Source organism: Oratosquilla oratoria, chromosome 26, assembly GCF_046742065.1.
Source record: "Oratosquilla oratoria isolate Oo_2021 chromosome 26, ASM4674206v1, whole genome shotgun sequence".
Lineage (NCBI taxonomy): Eukaryota > Metazoa > Arthropoda > Malacostraca > Stomatopoda > Squillidae > Oratosquilla > Oratosquilla oratoria.
The window spans coordinates 5,594,656-5,611,655 of record NC_134802.1 but is presented as its reverse complement, the minus strand read 5'-3'; the positions used below and the strand labels follow the sequence as shown (position 1 = coordinate 5,611,655).

General features: G+C 40.2%; 1 protein-coding gene across 1 annotated transcript in view; it reads left to right on the top strand.

Moving 5' to 3' along the window:
* LOC143039239 (uncharacterized) overlaps positions 1 to 17,000 on the top strand; it is a 269,379-nt gene that overhangs the window by 138,548 nt on the left and 113,831 nt on the right. The window contains exon 3 of the mRNA XM_076209108.1: positions 8,888 to 8,980. Within this exon, the coding sequence (XP_076065223.1) occupies positions 8,888 to 8,980 (93 nt within the window). The remainder of the gene's footprint in view (positions 1 to 8,887; positions 8,981 to 17,000) is intronic.

Here is a 17,000-nt window from a genome sequence, read left to right as displayed (position 1 = left end):
TTCATTTCTCATTTTATCTAAACAATTTTTAAATTCATGTATTGTTTTTGCACACACCACTTTCTCATCTAACTTGTTCCAACTGTCTATTACTCTGTGTGGAAAGCTGTTCTTTTTCAAATCTCTTCTATAGCTGTCTTTTTTTATTTTCTTTCTGTGTCCTCTTGTATTTCTGTCATCCCATTTGATCAGATTCTCTCTATCAGTAATTTCTATGCCTTTCATGATTCTGTAAATAGCTATCAAATCTCCTCTCTCTCTTCTTTGCTCTAGTGTCTGTAGTTCAAGTTTTTGTAGTCTCTCTTCATATGATAGTTTTGAGTGTTGGTGCCAGTTTTGTAATTGCTCTTTGTATTCTTTCAAGTTTTTTTATACATTTTTTTGTACTTGGTGACCATATTGTTGCTGCATATTCTAATCTTGGTCTTATCAGGGTGATTAGGATTTTCCTCACCATTTCTTCATCCAGGTATGTAAATGCCACTTTGATTGTTCTTATTAAATTATAAGTTTCTCCAAAAATCTTATTTATATGTTTCTCAGGTGACATATTATTCATAACAATGACTCCCAGGTCCTTCTCATTTTCTACTTTTTTTATTCCTTCTTCTCCCAAATTATATGCTCCTGTTATTCTGTTTTTGCTTTTTCCAAATTCCATTATACTACACTTTTTTGTATTGAACTCCATCTCCCACTTCCTACTCCATTCCTGTACTTTATTTAGATCTCTCTGTAGTGATTCACAATCTTCTTCAGTTTTCACTCTTTTCAGTAGTTTTGCATCGTCTGCAAAGAAGCTCATATAGCTTTCAATTCCTTCATCCATATCATTAATATATATAGCAAACATTATTGGGGCCAGGACTGTTCCCTGCGGAACACCGCTTATTACTTCATTCCATTTTGAGTGCTGGTTTCTTATCACTACTCTCATTTTTCTTTCTTGCAAAAAGTCTTCCATCCAATTTAGTAATTTACCTTGTATTCCTCCTTCAGATTCTAGTTTCTTAAGCAACTTCTTACGTGGTACTTTGTCAAAAGCTTTTTTTAGGTCTAGAAATGCACAATCAGCCCATCCATCTCTTTCTTGTATTATATCTATTAGCCTTGAATAGAAACATATTAAATTGGTGACGCATGATCGTCCTTGTCTGAATCCAAATTGCCTTGGATCTAGTACGTTGTTTTTTTCCAAGTATTTTACCCATCTATTTTTGATAATTCTTTCACAAATTTTTGCTATTGTACTTGTTAGAGAGACTGGTCTATAGTTGGTAGGTTCTTCTTTATTTCCTCCTTTATATATAGGTACTATATTTGCTTTTTTCCAATCTTCTGGAACTTTTCCTTCTTTCAAGGAACTGCTTATTATGCTATGTATTTTGTCTGCCAGTTCATTCCTGCATTCTTTCAGAATCCAGTTAGCTATTTCATCTGGTCCATGTGATTTTCTGACATCAAGATTACTCAATTGTATCAATATTTCATTCTTTGATACTTCTATTTTTTTCTATAGGGGGGACTTTCTCTTTCCATTCAATCTCTTCAGGTTGTATGTTCTCCCTTGTAAACACTGATTTAAAATGTTTGTTCATAATTTCCGCCATTTCCATTTCCTCAGTGTATTCAACTCCCCCTTGTCTTAATTTCTCCAAGTCCTGTTTGTTTTTCAGTTTATTGTTTACAAATCTGTAGAATAGTTTTGGTTGATCTTTACATTTTTCTATGACGTCTTTTTCATATTTTCTCTTTTCCTCTCTGCACGTTTGTACATATTCATTTCTATAACTGGTATATATTTTCCATTTTTCAGGTTTTCTGTCTTTTTTCCATCTGGTCCAGGCTTTGTCTCTTTTGTCTTTTAGCTCCCTACAACTTTTGTTGTACCAGCATTTTACATATTCTTTTTCTTGTTTTTGTCTTGGGACATACTTTTCCACTCCTTTTTTGTAAATTTTTGTCAAAATATTCCATTTCTTTTCCACTGATGTTTCTTCTTTGTATATTTCTTCCCAGTTTTCGTGTTGAAAGAATTCTCTTATTTTATCAAAGTTTGTTTTTTCATACATCATTCTTCCTTTTCTATATTGTTCATTTCTTTTGATATATTTTTCTTCATTAAGTTCCAGTTCAATCAATATGTGGTCACTTTTACCTATTGGTGTTTTATATTCAATCTTGTCCACTATTCTAGGTTCAGATGTAATTAATAAGTCTAGTCTCGATGGTTCTTCTTCATTTCTATACCTAGTGTTCTCCTGTATCCATTGTGTCATTGTGTGGTCAATAATCATCTCAAGTAGAGCGTTTCCCCATGAGTCGTCTCCACCCTTTACTGTCATTTCTTCCCAGCAGATTTCTTTGCAATTAAAGTCGCCCATCATAACTATTCTTCCTCCATCTTCCATTATTTTATTTTATGTTATCTTTGTGTCCTCTAACATACTTTTATGTTCACTCTCCTCCCATGAGGCTGTTTTTGGAGGCACATAATTTATCACAAATTTTCTGCTCTTCTTATCTCTGTCTTCCACTTCTATCATAATCATCTCTACTGTATTCTTTCCATATATGACACATTTCACGTTTATATCCTTCTTAGTCAGGAACATAACTCCACCCCCTTGCTTTTTCTCTCTGTTTCTAATCCAATAATTGTATGCATCATGTCCTACACTGTTGGGTGGTAGTGGGCCTTTTAATTTTGTTTCTACAATTCCCATTATGTCCGGTTCTTTTTCCTTCAAATAATCATTCAGCTCATTCAATCCTGTTATTAATCCATCTATATTTGTGTAAGACACTCTTAGTTTTCTGCCACTTCCATTGTGTTCTCTGTTTCCCTTATGTTTTTCTTTTGTATGTCGAACTTCCTTAGTTTCATGTTCACTACTCTCCAATAGAATCTCTCTTTCTCTGACTCCGTTCTGTTCTCGTTTTTTGCCTTAGCTTCCAGTCTTTTCTGCTTTTCTTCCTCTCTTTCCTCTTTATTCATTTCTCTTTTTATCCATATCTTTTTGTATTGTTCACTTGTTGCTAGTTTTCCTGTTTTGGATAAGATATTCTCTGCCGTTGTTTGTGACTTGAATTTAATCTTAATTGGTCTGGTCTTGTCTGTGCTATACTTTCCGAGTCTAAATTTCTCTTCGATTTGTTTCATAATTTCTGGTTCATCTTCCTGAACTGATTCTAGTAATTGGCTTACTTTTTCATTTTCCTCTTTGATTCTTGTGGTTCTATCTGTGTTGTGTTTCTCTTCCATTCCTAATATAATTATACATTTCTTCTTGTCTGCTAAATCTCTTACTATATTCTCCTTTTGTCTCATCACTTTAATAACTGAGTCTTCAGTATGTTCTTTCAATTGCTTCTTGGGTTTTCTTCCAATTTTTACTTTCTTTAGCTATTGTCTCTCTGTTTTCTTTACTATTCTTCAATTCCTCATTCTCCACCTTTACATCTCTTAACTGTCTTTTTAGGTCTTCTATTTCATCAGTTAAGTTTTTATTCGCCTTTTCTAGTTCTTCCAATCTTTCAACCCTTTGTAAAATGGTGTTCATATGACCTAACCTACTCTCCAAGTCCTCGATCACCTTATCAACCTTCTTCTCTAGTCTTGTCAGTCGGGGGGGGGGGGGGTTTGTGTCCCCCCCACTCTCTTTAAATCCCTTGAAAATATTCTCATCACTTTCTACTGTATTGTTCCTATCTATACTTCTAATCTTTACATTCTTATTAGACATTCCGTCGTCCTCCAGCTCGTCTTGCGGTCGCTTGTTTACTTTTCGGCGGTCTGTTAGGGCCAAGTCCTCTACTTCCTCATTACCTTCCATTTCCCCAGCAATCCCTCCCCTTCTCCTCTTTCCTTACTTTCCCACTACCCCACGAGCAATTTCCCCCACCCTGTAAATACAAAAAGGCACTTCTCTTTGCGTTGGGATCCACAATCTGCACTTTTCTTCAGAACGTTCTTCAAGCCGTCCGTTCGTTGAAAGTGTGTGTGTGTGTGTGTGTGTGTATATATACATATATATACATGCAGTATATATATATATATATATATATATATATATATATATAAATATATATATATATATATATATATATGTATGTTGAACGAAAAAGATATTGATAGATAAGAATGAAGGTGGAGGAAGTATACGAGGAATAGTATGGGAATTTTAATACTTGACGTTTCGACCCTTAGGGTCTTGATCACAAAGCTAACAACTTGGACACAACAGGATCTTATATACCTACAGAGGGTCACCTCATGGGGCGACTGGGAAACCTTGTTACCTGAATTTGACCTTCAATGAAATTAAACACCACACGGAAGGTCAAAGTCAGGTAAAAAGGTTTCCCAGTCGCCCCATGAGGTGACCCACTGTAGGTATATATGGCCTCTGTTTTGTCAACTTTGTGGAGAATGGTTGTGTATGGATGATACTGTGATGCATGGAAGGGAGTGGGTGGGGAATAGGGTGGTGAGGGAATATGTGTGAATGATATTTTGATGCAGCCCGAAGGAATTTTTCCCCGTCTTTTTTTTTTTTTTTTTTTTTTTTTCTTTTTCTGCATGAGGGGATGGAATGGGGGTCGCCGATTAAATGAAGTGGTCTTGCTGTGGTGGATATGCTGTGTCTTGCTACATTGTTTCTGACTCAGGGTAGTGGGCGAGATGTAGGGATGACCCGTCATCTAGGAGGAGCCAAGAAAGGAGGGGTGGTGAATGGGACTGGAGCATGTTGGGAATAAATGGGTGGGTGTTAATTTCTGCCTTTGACTTTAGCTACCTCCCTTTTAAGGGGGGAAAGCACTTGGTATATGTGTGTTTATATATATATATATATATATATATATATATATATATATATATATATATATATATATATATTGCTAAAAAATCCAACAAATCACTATTTCATCAAAATCTTTTCACATCTGAAAATGAAAAATAAGAGGCCAGCATTGTTGAACGAGGTGGAAAGGTTATTGCTTGTGTGGGTACAGGAGAAGCAGCGTAAGAGTGACAGGTTGAGTGAGGAAATGATCTGTTCAAGGGCCCGCCAAGTGTATGTCAACCTGCAGCGGCAACAGGCTGGTACCAGTGGCCAGCTTACACCACCTTCAGTGCCCTTTACAGCCAGTAGGGGGTGGTTTGAGAAGTTTCGGCAACGTACGGGCAGCCACAGACTGACACGGCATGGTGAGGCGGCAAGCGCGGACACGGACGCGGCTGAGGCGTTCGTCAAGGAGTTTGAGGAGCTTGTGCATCGCGAGGGTTACCTGCCACTGCAGGTTTTTAATTGTGATGAAACAGGGCTCTTTTGGAAGAGCCTAACAGCACCTACATTACTGCTGAGGAGAAAGCTTTGCCGGGGCATAAGCCTATGAAAGACAGACTTACAGTGATCTTGTGTGCTAATGCGAGCGGCGACTGCAAGATCACGCCGCTCATAGTGTATCATTCGGAGACGCCACGAGCATTCAAGAGGGGCAACGTCCTGAGGAGCAGACTTCCAGTGATGTGGTGTTCCAACCCGAAGGTGTGAGCAACCCGGCAACTGTGCAGGAGTGGCTCAAAGGGGCATGCGGCCTTGAAATCAAGAAGTTTCTGCAGGGGAATGGACTACCACTGAAATGCCTCCTGCTGCTGGATAACGCCCCCAACACATCCCCTCGACATGGAGGCACATCTTCCCCAAGACCAGGATTTCATCACAATTAAATTCCTGCCTCCGAACACCATTTCTATTCTGCAACTGATGGACCAGCAGGTCATTTCTAATTTCAGGAAGCTGTACACGCGTGCTCTGTTTGAACGCTGCCTCAACGCTACCACCGACACAAACCTAACCCTGTGAGAAATTTGGAAGTCCCACTTCAACATCTTGCACTGTGTCAAGATGATTAGCAAGAGCTGGGAGCAGGTCACCATCAGGACTCTACAGGCAGCGTGGAAGAAGCTTTGGCCATCATTTGATAGGGAGCGGAACTTCGAGGGCTTTGAACCTGTTGGTCCATCGGTCATCTTGGACATCGTTGCGCTAGGGAGGGACCTGGGCCTGGAGATGGAGGACGGGGATGTCGAGGAGTTAGTAGGGGAGCACGAGGATGAACTGACCACCGAGGAGCTGAAGGAGCTGCATCAGGAGCAGTTCACCGAATTGGCCCGGGAACAGCAAGAGGTTGAGGGAGACGACGATCGTGTTCAGGGCCCCATCACGGAGGAGGTGAAGGAGGTCTGTGTAATGTAAAAGAAGCTCTATGATATCGTGGAGGTCACACACCCTGACCAGACACTAGTAAGCCGTGTTACAGGCCAGTTCAATGAACTGGTCATGCCTCACTACCACCAAATCCTGCCCACACGGTGCCGGCAAACAATCATCACAGAGTTCTTCCAGCCTCGTGCCAAATGACAGCGCCCTGATGAGGGTGCCGCTCCAGCTGAAGGAGCACCTCCTCCTTCAGAGGGGGGTCAGTAAGCCCTCACCACTCCACCACCTCCTCACTCCCATCCCCTACGCCAGCTGCAAACCTTACCATTGGTAGGTACAAAAGATTTTTTTCATTATATCTTTTATCATGTAAGTGGTCTTTAACATTGATTTTTTGGCATTAATGTTGCAGGAACATCATAATCATATCTATTTATGTCCGTTTGGTGACAGGATTCATTATATCAGAGGGGAAAAGGTAGAGTTTTTCGAGGTCGGGAACGGATTAATTGAAATAAAGTTGGTTTCAATGGGAAATAGCGTTTCCATTTACGCGAATTTATATTTACACGGAGGAGTACAGAACGGATTAATCGCGTAAATACAGGTACCACTATGTGTGTGTGTGTATATATATATATATATATATATATATATATATATATATATATATATATATATATATATATATATATATATATATATATATACTCTTCTCTTATTTAAAGTTGTTGTAGTTTTAGAAGTATGTATATCTCTGTTGATCTGGTTCTGTTTTTGGTCCATCTTGGTCTATTTCATTCCATCTCGATCTATCTTGGTCTATAGTGCAAATGCTTTCTATGATCCCCTATATAAATTTCTTCCTCTGTCTATGCTATTAGTCTATCTCCCATTTGATATCTTCTCTTTGGCCTTATTCATATTTTGACACAATTCCAAGATACTACATTTTCTTTTCTTGAAGTTGATGGCTCAATTTGTAAATATTGTATAGATCTTCCTGTGGCAGTTTATAATTCTCTTCACTTTTTACTTTCTTCATGATATTAGCACCATCTACAAAAAATTTTTTTACATAGCTATTTATTCCATTCACAATATCGCTAATATACAGTGAGAACATTACTGGTGCCAGAATCAAGCCCTGTGTTGCCTTATTTGTCACTTCTCTTCAATCCAACATCTTATCTCTCACTACTGTTCTCATACATCAATGACTGAAAATATTTTACCCATTCCAGTGTACTCCCTGTAAGGCCATGTTAATATTTTGTATAATATCTTATTGAAAGCCTTTTCAAAATCCAGGTGAGCCCAATCCATCCAATCCAGGGCAGTGGACAAGGTGCAGGGATGACCCGTCATTCAGGAGGTGCTAAGATAAGAGGGGGGTGGGGTGGAGGGGTGTGGAGTGTATTCAGGGATGGAATGGGTGGGAGTGATTTTATGCCTTTTTCTTTTTGGCTACCCCCCTTGTAAGGGGGAAAAAGCCTTGGTATATGTATGTATATATATCAACCACTCTTTAATGAAAAATTAGCAGGTCGGTTACGCAAGACTTTCCTATTCTAAATCCAAATTGTCAGCCATAATTCCTTTCTCTTCCAAGTATCCTATTTCTCTATATTTTACAATTTTTTTCACACATTTTAGCTATTATACTGGACAAAGACACTGGTCTATAATTTAGTAGTACCTCCATGTTTACTTCCTTGAATATAGGTACTACATATGCAGATTTACAGTCCAGTGGCGCGATCTGCTCTTCCAGTGAACATGGAATCATTTGGTGTATTTTATCCACTAATAGATTTCTACACTTTTTCAGTATCCAGTTTGAAATCCCATCTAGTCCTGAAGTCTTTATCACTTCCAGTTTCTTGAGTGTAGTTGGAAAGGAATATGGGAGGGTGTTGATTAAGAGGATGAGGAGGGGAACAGAGGGATACATGAGGAACAGAGTGGGCTTAGAAAAAATAGAGAATGTGTGAATCAAAATTATGTAGTAAAGCAGATTTGTGAGAAAATTTTGGCAAAAGATTGGGATATTTCTTGAAATTTTATGTATTTAGAAAAGGCATATGACAGGGTTGCATTGTGGGAGGTATTTAAGATATATGGGATACGGGGAAAGTTGTTAAGGGCAGTCAAAGACTTTTACATGAATAGTAGAGCTTATGTTAAGGTTGGGAATGGTGAGAGGGAGTAGGGTTGCACCAGAGTTATGTTGCCATGGCTGTTCAATGTTTACGTGGATAGGATGGCACAGGAGGTAGATGCACCCTTGCATCTACCTCCTGTGCCATCCTATCCACGTAAACAATTGGAGATGGCTAGAGAAACTGGAGGGAAATTGCAGGGGAGCCAGCAGTTGTTTGCTAAAGACACTACAATTGTGGTTTGGTCCGAGGAGGGTCAGAGGCAATTAGGTGATGGAGTTTGGGAAGATATACAATAAAAGTTGTAAGTAAATGTGGGTTAAAGCAAAGTGATGAGATTTCAAGGGGTTCACCATGGTCTTTGATCACATGTTGGACTCATGATCGACAGCTTTACCCTTCCAGATGAGAGCTTAGACCTCATATATGGCTCAATCTATTTGCCCACCAAAACTGGAATTCTGGCTCGTAGTGCAGATTTGCTGAACTTTTTTTCAGCCCTGGGCAGGACTTGAACTCGTATCTCTGAATCAACGGTCGAGAATGGTACCACTGCACCATCGAGCCGTGCAGGGTGGCAGTAATTTGGAGGTAAGTCTTAAAGGAGAAACGTTAAAGGAAGTGGATAGTCTTAAATATTTAGGTTTGTATGTAGTAGGGAGTGGAGGAGTAGGGGTTGGGGGTAAACTGTAAAGTGAAGAAAGCAAGTAAATGCCCTTGGGGAATGAGAGGTGTTATGAGAAATAGATATCTAGGGATAGATGCAAAGAGAAGATTGTATGAATTAGTTATTGTCCCTACAACACTGTATAGGTTGGGGATTTGGAATTTAAGGGAGGCAGAAAGAAATTTAAATGTGTTTGAAATTATCTGAGAACCATGTTGGGGGTTATGAGGTTGGATAGGCTGAGAAAAGGAAAAGTGAGGAGGAGAGTAGGGGTGGAAACTGAGATGGCAGAAAGAGTGTAGATGAAAGAATAAAGGGATGGTTTGGGCATATGGAAAAAATGAGTGAGGAAAGACTTATGGAAAGAGTGTGGAAGGCAGAAGTAGATGGAGTGAACTTGAGGGGAAGACCAAGAATGAGATGGATGGATGGATGGGATAAAGAGGCCATTGAGTAAAATATTGTTAAGTCTATTGAGTAGAGAAGGGAGAAGGCAAGAGATAAGTGTAAATGGAAAGTGATTGTGAATGAAATATAAATCAATGCAGCCCAAAGGAATTTCTCCTTGTCTTCTCAATATATGCTGGAGAGGATGAGGAGATAGGGTTTCTATTCAAGTGAGGCTGGCCTTGATCTGGATATACTGTATCTTACTGCACTGCTTCTTACCTAGGCAGTGGGCAGGGGACAGGGATGACCCTTCATCCACATGGAGCTAAGATAAAAGGGAAATGGGTATGGATGGGAGTAGGATGGGTGGAGGTGGTTGCATGCCTTGGCTAGCTACCTTTGTTATAAGGGGGAAGAAGCCTATTGGTATATAGATAATTTCTTAAGTAGTTTGAACATTTGACTTAGTTCTATTGATTTTCCCTATTTTCTCCCACAAACTCTTCTTCTTTATTGAATATTGATTGGAAGCATTTATTATCTCAGCTTGCTTTCTTGCTTCCCTTCAACATTCAACTTAGATATTACTTATCTGTGTTTTAGCTTACCATTCACAAATCTGAAGAACAGTTTAGATGATCCTTAGACTTGTCAGCTACAACTACCCAAATGCTCATTTCCTCTTCTTTTCTTACTTTTTCATATTTATTTCTGGCTTTTTTTGTATTTATCTTGTATCATTTTAGCTCTTTTTGCTATTTTATACCATGTTTCTTTTTTATTTTGCCACTGCACATATTTTATTGAACCAGTCCTTTTTTGTACAATGTCTCATTCATCTTTGGCATGTACTTTTCACTACTGTAATGTAGATTTTCAGAAAAAATCCTATTTCATCTCGGTTATTTTCATCTCATTTTCTCCAATCTGCTTCAAAGCAAATTTACAGTTCATCAAAAGTTAGTTTTGTCCTAGATGTATCTTCATTGTCTGTATATTTCTTCACTTATTCTTGTTTTCTCTACTTTTAGCATAAATTCATGGATCACATGATCACTCTTCCCCACTAGGTATCAGTAACTGAATAGTTCAATCACCTTAAGTTCTTTGGTAATGATGAAATCCTGACTTGTTTCCCATTTCTCCTATATTACCTCTTTACAATTAAGAATGCCCATCAGCATTATGTTTTTACTCTTTCTTTGAATATTCATTTCAATTACTTGGTTGTATTTCTCATAAATTCTTTATATTCTGCTTTATTTTTATGCTCTTATTTTTGGAGGGATGTATGTCACTGCAGTGTCTTTTTTTCCACCCTCACTTGACTTGTAATTCTTGTATATATTATCTTAACCATTCTTACTCCTTATTTTCACTTCTTACACCTTGATTCTACTTTTCACTGCCATCCTTACACCACCTCCCATTTTTGCTCACCTGTCTTTTCTTCATATGCTATATTTTCCCTCACCCAGCTGAACATCAGTATTTTAATTAAATTTTGCTTTGGCAAAGCACATTATATCTGGTTGTTTCTCTTTTAAATAATCACTGTTCTCTTAGTCGTTTATTGCTTTTATTCTACTTTTTCTTTTAGGGACATCATTATCTTATGATCTTTCACCTTCCAGTCAAACTCAACTTTGTCCTTTTCTGTCTCTCCTGTTCATTCTTTTATTTATTCATTTATTTATTTTTTAAGCTTCTACCACTTCTTTTCTCTCTTCCTATGTTTCACACCTCCTTATCCAGGTGTAAGAGATAATTACTGTACCTAGTTACAATATACAAAATTAATGCTGTGTTTATGGGCTCCCACCTGATTTCCTCCACTAGTCAAAGTTTACCTCAAATTCATATATGTTGTTGTCATGGATTATTTTTTCTTCCAACTTGTTTCACAAATCCATGGATGTGGAAAACTACTCTCTAACATCCTTTAAACAATTCCAATTTTTTCAACTTTCTACCATGTCCTCTTGTTGATTGTTTAGCTCATACTGGCAGCACATCTCAGTCCATTTTCATACCTCCTTCCAATCTAAATAACATTATCATATCACCTCTTGCTCTTTTAATGTGGGAAGTCCCTATTTTTCAACCTTTTCTTATGTCTCATCAGTTAAGTGTATGATCATCTTTACTGTTGTTCCTTGTATTTTCTCTATTTTTCTTATATATTTCCTTATGTGAAATGTCCACATCATCCAGTCTGGGATGAATCAGACTTTTTTCATCATGATATCTTCCATCACACTTATATAAACCAGCAAGTTATAAATCTCTCCTGCTGTTATTTTGTGTTCCCTGTGGTGGGGGAAAAGAATACTGCCACCAAGTATTTCCACTTGGATCGTAAGAGGCAAGAAGAAAGGGACAGGGATTGGGACTAGGCATCCTTCTCCTTGTAGCCCCACAGGGGACATTCCTAAAAAAAGTAAAGGCATAAGAGGGTATAGGAGTTTTCCGACCAGCACCCTAAGGTTTGGGTCTTTTAATGTGCATGGATGTGGTACAGATGAGAGTAAAAGGGAAGAGATAGGTAGTATGTTTGTGAGAAGAAAGATGGATGTGTTGGCTTTGAGTGAAACTAAGTTGAAAGGGAAGGGTGAGTGTAAGTTTGGGGGTGTAAGTGAAAGGTTATCAGGAGTGAAGAGAGGGCGAGGGAAGGAAGGGGTGGCTATACTAGTAAGTGAAGAGATAGGTAAATGTGTAGTAGAGTGGAAGGAGGTTTCCTCAAGGATAGTGTGGATGAAGGTGAAACTGGGAAAGGAGATGTGGGTCTTTGTAAGTGCATATGGGCCTGGCAGTGAGAAGAGTGTAGAAGAAAGGGAGGGCTTTTGGATATATTTAAATGAGTACATAGAGGATTTAGGGAGAAATGTCAATGTAATAGTACTGGGAGACCTTAATGCTAGGGTAGGAAATGGTCCAATTGATGGAGTGGTTGGGAAATGTGGAGTTCCAGGAAAGAATCGTAGTGGAGAGTTAATGGTGGAAATGTGTCTAGAGAGTTGATGATAGCAAATACAGTGTTTCGGAAGAAAGTCAAGCATAAGTACACACGGGAGAGGGTGGTGGATGGAAGGGTGGTAGATAGAGCGTTAATGGACTATGTAGTGGTAATAAGGATTATGATAGGAAGAGTTAAGGATGTACATGTGCTAAGGGGAGAGGGTGGGGGAATATCAGATCATTTTTTGGTGGAAGGTAAGTTGAGAGTGGAGGATAGATGGAGAAAGAGGAAAGGGACAAAAGGTAGGGAGGTGCTTAGAGTGAACTCTTTAAATGAAAAGGAAAAGGAGAAGGAGTACAAGAAGAAGCTGAAGGAGGAGTGGGAGGGAATGAAGGATAGAGTAGAGCTAGGTGTGGAGGAGGAATGGGGATGGTTCAAGGAGGGAGTCAAAAAGTGTGCAAAGATGGTGTGTGGAACAAGAAGGACAGGAGGAAATAGAAGGAAGGGTAGTGAACAGTGGGATGAGGAAACAAAGAAGGTTGTAGAAGAGAAGAAGCGAGCTTTCTCAGATTGGTTACAAAATAGGACAAGGGAGTCATATGAGAGGTACAAAGAAAAGAAAAGAGAAGTAAAGTAAAAGGTAAAGGAGGCAAAGAGGAGAGCAGATTTGAAATGGGGTAATAGTATGACAGAAAATCTTGAAAGTAATAAAAAGATGTTTTGGAAAGAAATTAAGAGAGGAAGAGGAGGCGAATCAAGTAGAGAAGAAAAGGTAAAAGGTGCAGATGGAGAGGTGATAATGGAAGAAAAGGCAGTATGGGGAAGATGAGCAGAGTATTTTTGGGAGTTGCTAAATGTGAAGCAGGATAGGGAGGGAAAGATAGCTGCAGTGGGAAATGCTAAGAAAACGACCGTGATGAGTGAGGAAAATGGAGGAGAAATAAGGAAGGATGAAGTGAAGACAGTTATTAAGATGATGAAAGCAGGTAAGGCACCTGGTCTGGATGGATGCCATGCAGAATGTCTAAAAAAAGGAGGTACAGTGATGGTGGACTGGCTGGTGAGGTTATTTAATGTTTGCTGGAGAGAGGGTAGAGTGCTGGAGGACTGGAGGAGTGCCTGTATAGTTCCACTTTACAAGGGAAAAGGGGACAAGTGTGAATGTAGTAGTTTCAGGGGGATTAGCTTGTTAAGTGTAGTTGGGAAGGCTTATGAGAGGATCTTGATTGAGAGGATTAGGAGAGGAACAGAGGGAGTAATTGGTGTGGAACAGTGTGGATTTAGGACGGGTAGAGGTTGTGTAGATCAGATCTTTGTGGTAAGACAGATATGTGAGAAAGCTATAGGAATGGGGAAGGATGTTTCTTTGGTCTTTTATGGATCTGGAAAAGGCTTACGACAGGGTAGACAGGAAGGCACTGTGGGAGGTTTTGCGGATATACGGGATAGGAGGAAAGCTTCTAGGAGCTGTCAAGAGTTTTTATGAGGGTAGTAGAGCTTGTGTCAGGATTGGAAATGGACAGAGTGAGTGGTTCGAGGTAAAGGTGGGACTTCGTCAAGGATGCGTTATGTCGCCCTGGCTGTTCAACTTATACATGGATGGGGTGGTGCGAGAGGTAAATGCAAGGGTAGTGGGTCAAGGATTGGAGATGGTTAAAGAAAATGGAGAAAAGTGGGAGGTGAGCCAACTGTTGTTTGCGGACGACACTGCGCTTGTGGCAGGATCGGAGGAGGGATTGAGGAAGTTGGTGACAGAGTTTGGGAGAGTATGTGATAGAAGAAAGCTAAAGATAACTGTGGGTAAAAGTAAGGTGATGAGATGCACAAGGGGTGAAAGTGGCAGTAGACTGGAAGTGAGCATTAAGGGAGAGCGACTGGAGGAAGTGGATAGTTTTATATACTTGGGTGCAAATGTGACAGGAAAAGATGGAGTGAAGGTGGAGGTAGAATGTAGATTGAGAGAAGCGAGTAAATGTCTTGGTGGATTAAAGAGTGTAATGAGGAATAGACATTTGGGAATGGATGCTAAGAGGAGACTGTATGAAGGAGTGATTGTGCCATCTTACATCTCACCCTGACGACCGACGCACCATTCGACGTAAGAAAGACTTTCCCACAGACTCAGACTATACACCCTTCATAGACAGTCAGACAAAACTCATAATGCATAATCTCAAGCACTCATCTGCCTGTGGCCCTGATAACATAAGCAACATCCACCTAAAACACATTGGACCACAAGGTATACACGCACTCACAAACATTGCAAACTACAGCTATTCACACAACACTATACCCGACATCTGGAAGCATGGTAAAATAATCACCATTCCAAAACCGAACAAAGACCCAACAATCCCAACATCGCACCGCCCAATCACACTTCTCTGCACCCCCTCTAAAGTCATTGAACGCCTAATACTTAAACTTGCCACACCATATATTCCCCTTGCTGACTCACAACACGGTTTTAGGCCACTACACTCCACAAACACTCTTCTGACAAACCTCACACAAAGAATCTTAGATGGCATCAATTCAGATAGGCCCCACCACAGAACACTTCTTATAACATTGGACATTAGTAAAGCTTTTGATGCTATCCCCCGCCACAACCTAACAAATAAAATATATAACACAGACATGCACAATAACACCAAAAGATGGCTGGCCAATTATCTGGCAGGCAGGAATGCTCATGTGTCATATAATGGCCAATCATCGCACATCAGAAACATTAAGAACGGAGTACCACAGGACTCAGTTCTATCCCCCACATTATTTAATCTATACATGCATGACTTACCCACGCCAGACACCTCAGAAATACAAATCTCTTCCTACGCAGACGATTTAACAATCACATGCACACATCGTAACACAGACAAAGCTGCAGAAATAATCCAGCCTTACCTTGACACACTCAACACATGGTTCATCACAAACAGACTCAAAATAGCTCCAACCAAATCTACAGCAACACTTATCACCAACTGGACAAAAGAACACAAATACATACCTCATCTCTACATCAACAACACTCTAATACCACACACAAACACACCGAAAATTCTTGGTGTAACATACGATACATCCATGTCTTTCAAACAACACCTCACAAACATAAAAAACAAATGCACACCTATACTTAACGCACTTAAGTCAATCACTGGAACAACATTTGGACAAAACAAAGAAACTAATATAACAATATACAAACAATGCATACGCTCAGTGATGAATTATGCGAGTCCTGCATGGGCTCCTAATCTCAGTGAGACACACCACAACACCCTTCAAATCATACAAAACAAAGCCCTAAAAACAATTACAGGCTGCACAAATACATCACCTACAGACCATTTACACCATGAAACAAAAGTCCTCAAAGTCAAGGACCACCTCGACATGAGAGGCACACAAACACTTGCTGCAGCCACCACAAACACATCACACCCACTACACTACATAGCAGAACACCCACACACACCAAGAAACATTAAAACTACACCCAAAGACCTTTATTACGCACAAATACTCTCTTCTCTTCCTCCACAACCACCAAATACCAGCCTCCGGAAACATATTCATAATCATATCACTCACCACTCCATTAACACACTGAAAGACAACACACTGCTGCATGCCAGACCCCCTGATATCCACCCTTCTGAATCCTCTCTCCCACGAAAGGACAGAGTCCACTTGGCCAGACTGCGATGCGGTCACCACCCAGCACTTCTAAGCTACCAGAAGAGGCTGGACGACCGTGTTGTGAACAGCTGCCCAGGATGTAACACTTCACCCCATACCATACAACACATAATGGAAGACTGCATTATACACAATCATGCACGCAAACAACACAACATACACTCTATAAAGGATTTGTGGGAAAACCCAGTTTCGGCTGTGGCCTTCCTTGGGGAGACGGGACTGCTCGGACAGACAGTCTAGGGAACGACAACAACAACAACAACAACAGAACTGTATGGGGCAGAAACATGGAACATAAGAGAGGAAAAGAGAAGGAGTTTGACACATGGAAAGAATGAGTGAAGAAAGACTAGTAAAAGAGGTGTGGAAGGCAGATGTGGCGGGAGTGAACATGAAGGGACGTCCTAGGATGAGGTGGATGGATGGGGTGAAGGGGGCTTTGGGGAAGAGGGGAATGTCTGTTGAGGAAGGACGGGAGAGGACAGAAGACAGGGGTGAATGGAGAATGGTTGTATATGGATGATGTTGTGATGCATGAGGTGGAATGGGCGGGGAGATGGGGGGTGAGGTAGTATGTGTGAGCAAAATTTGACGCAGCCCGAAGGGATTTCTCCCCGTTTTCTCCTTTTATGCATGAGGGGACGGAGAGGGGGTGTCGCTGATGTAATGAAGCGCCCTTGCTGTGGATGTGCTGTGTCTTGCGACACTGCTTCTGACCCAGGGCAGTGGACAAGGTGCAGGGATGACCCGTCATCCAGGAGGTGCTAAGATAAGAGGGAGGGTGGAGGGGATGTGGAGTGTATTCAGGGGTGGAATGGATGGGAGTGATTTAATGCCTTTTCCTTTTTGGCTACCTCCCTTGTAAGGGGGAAAAAGCC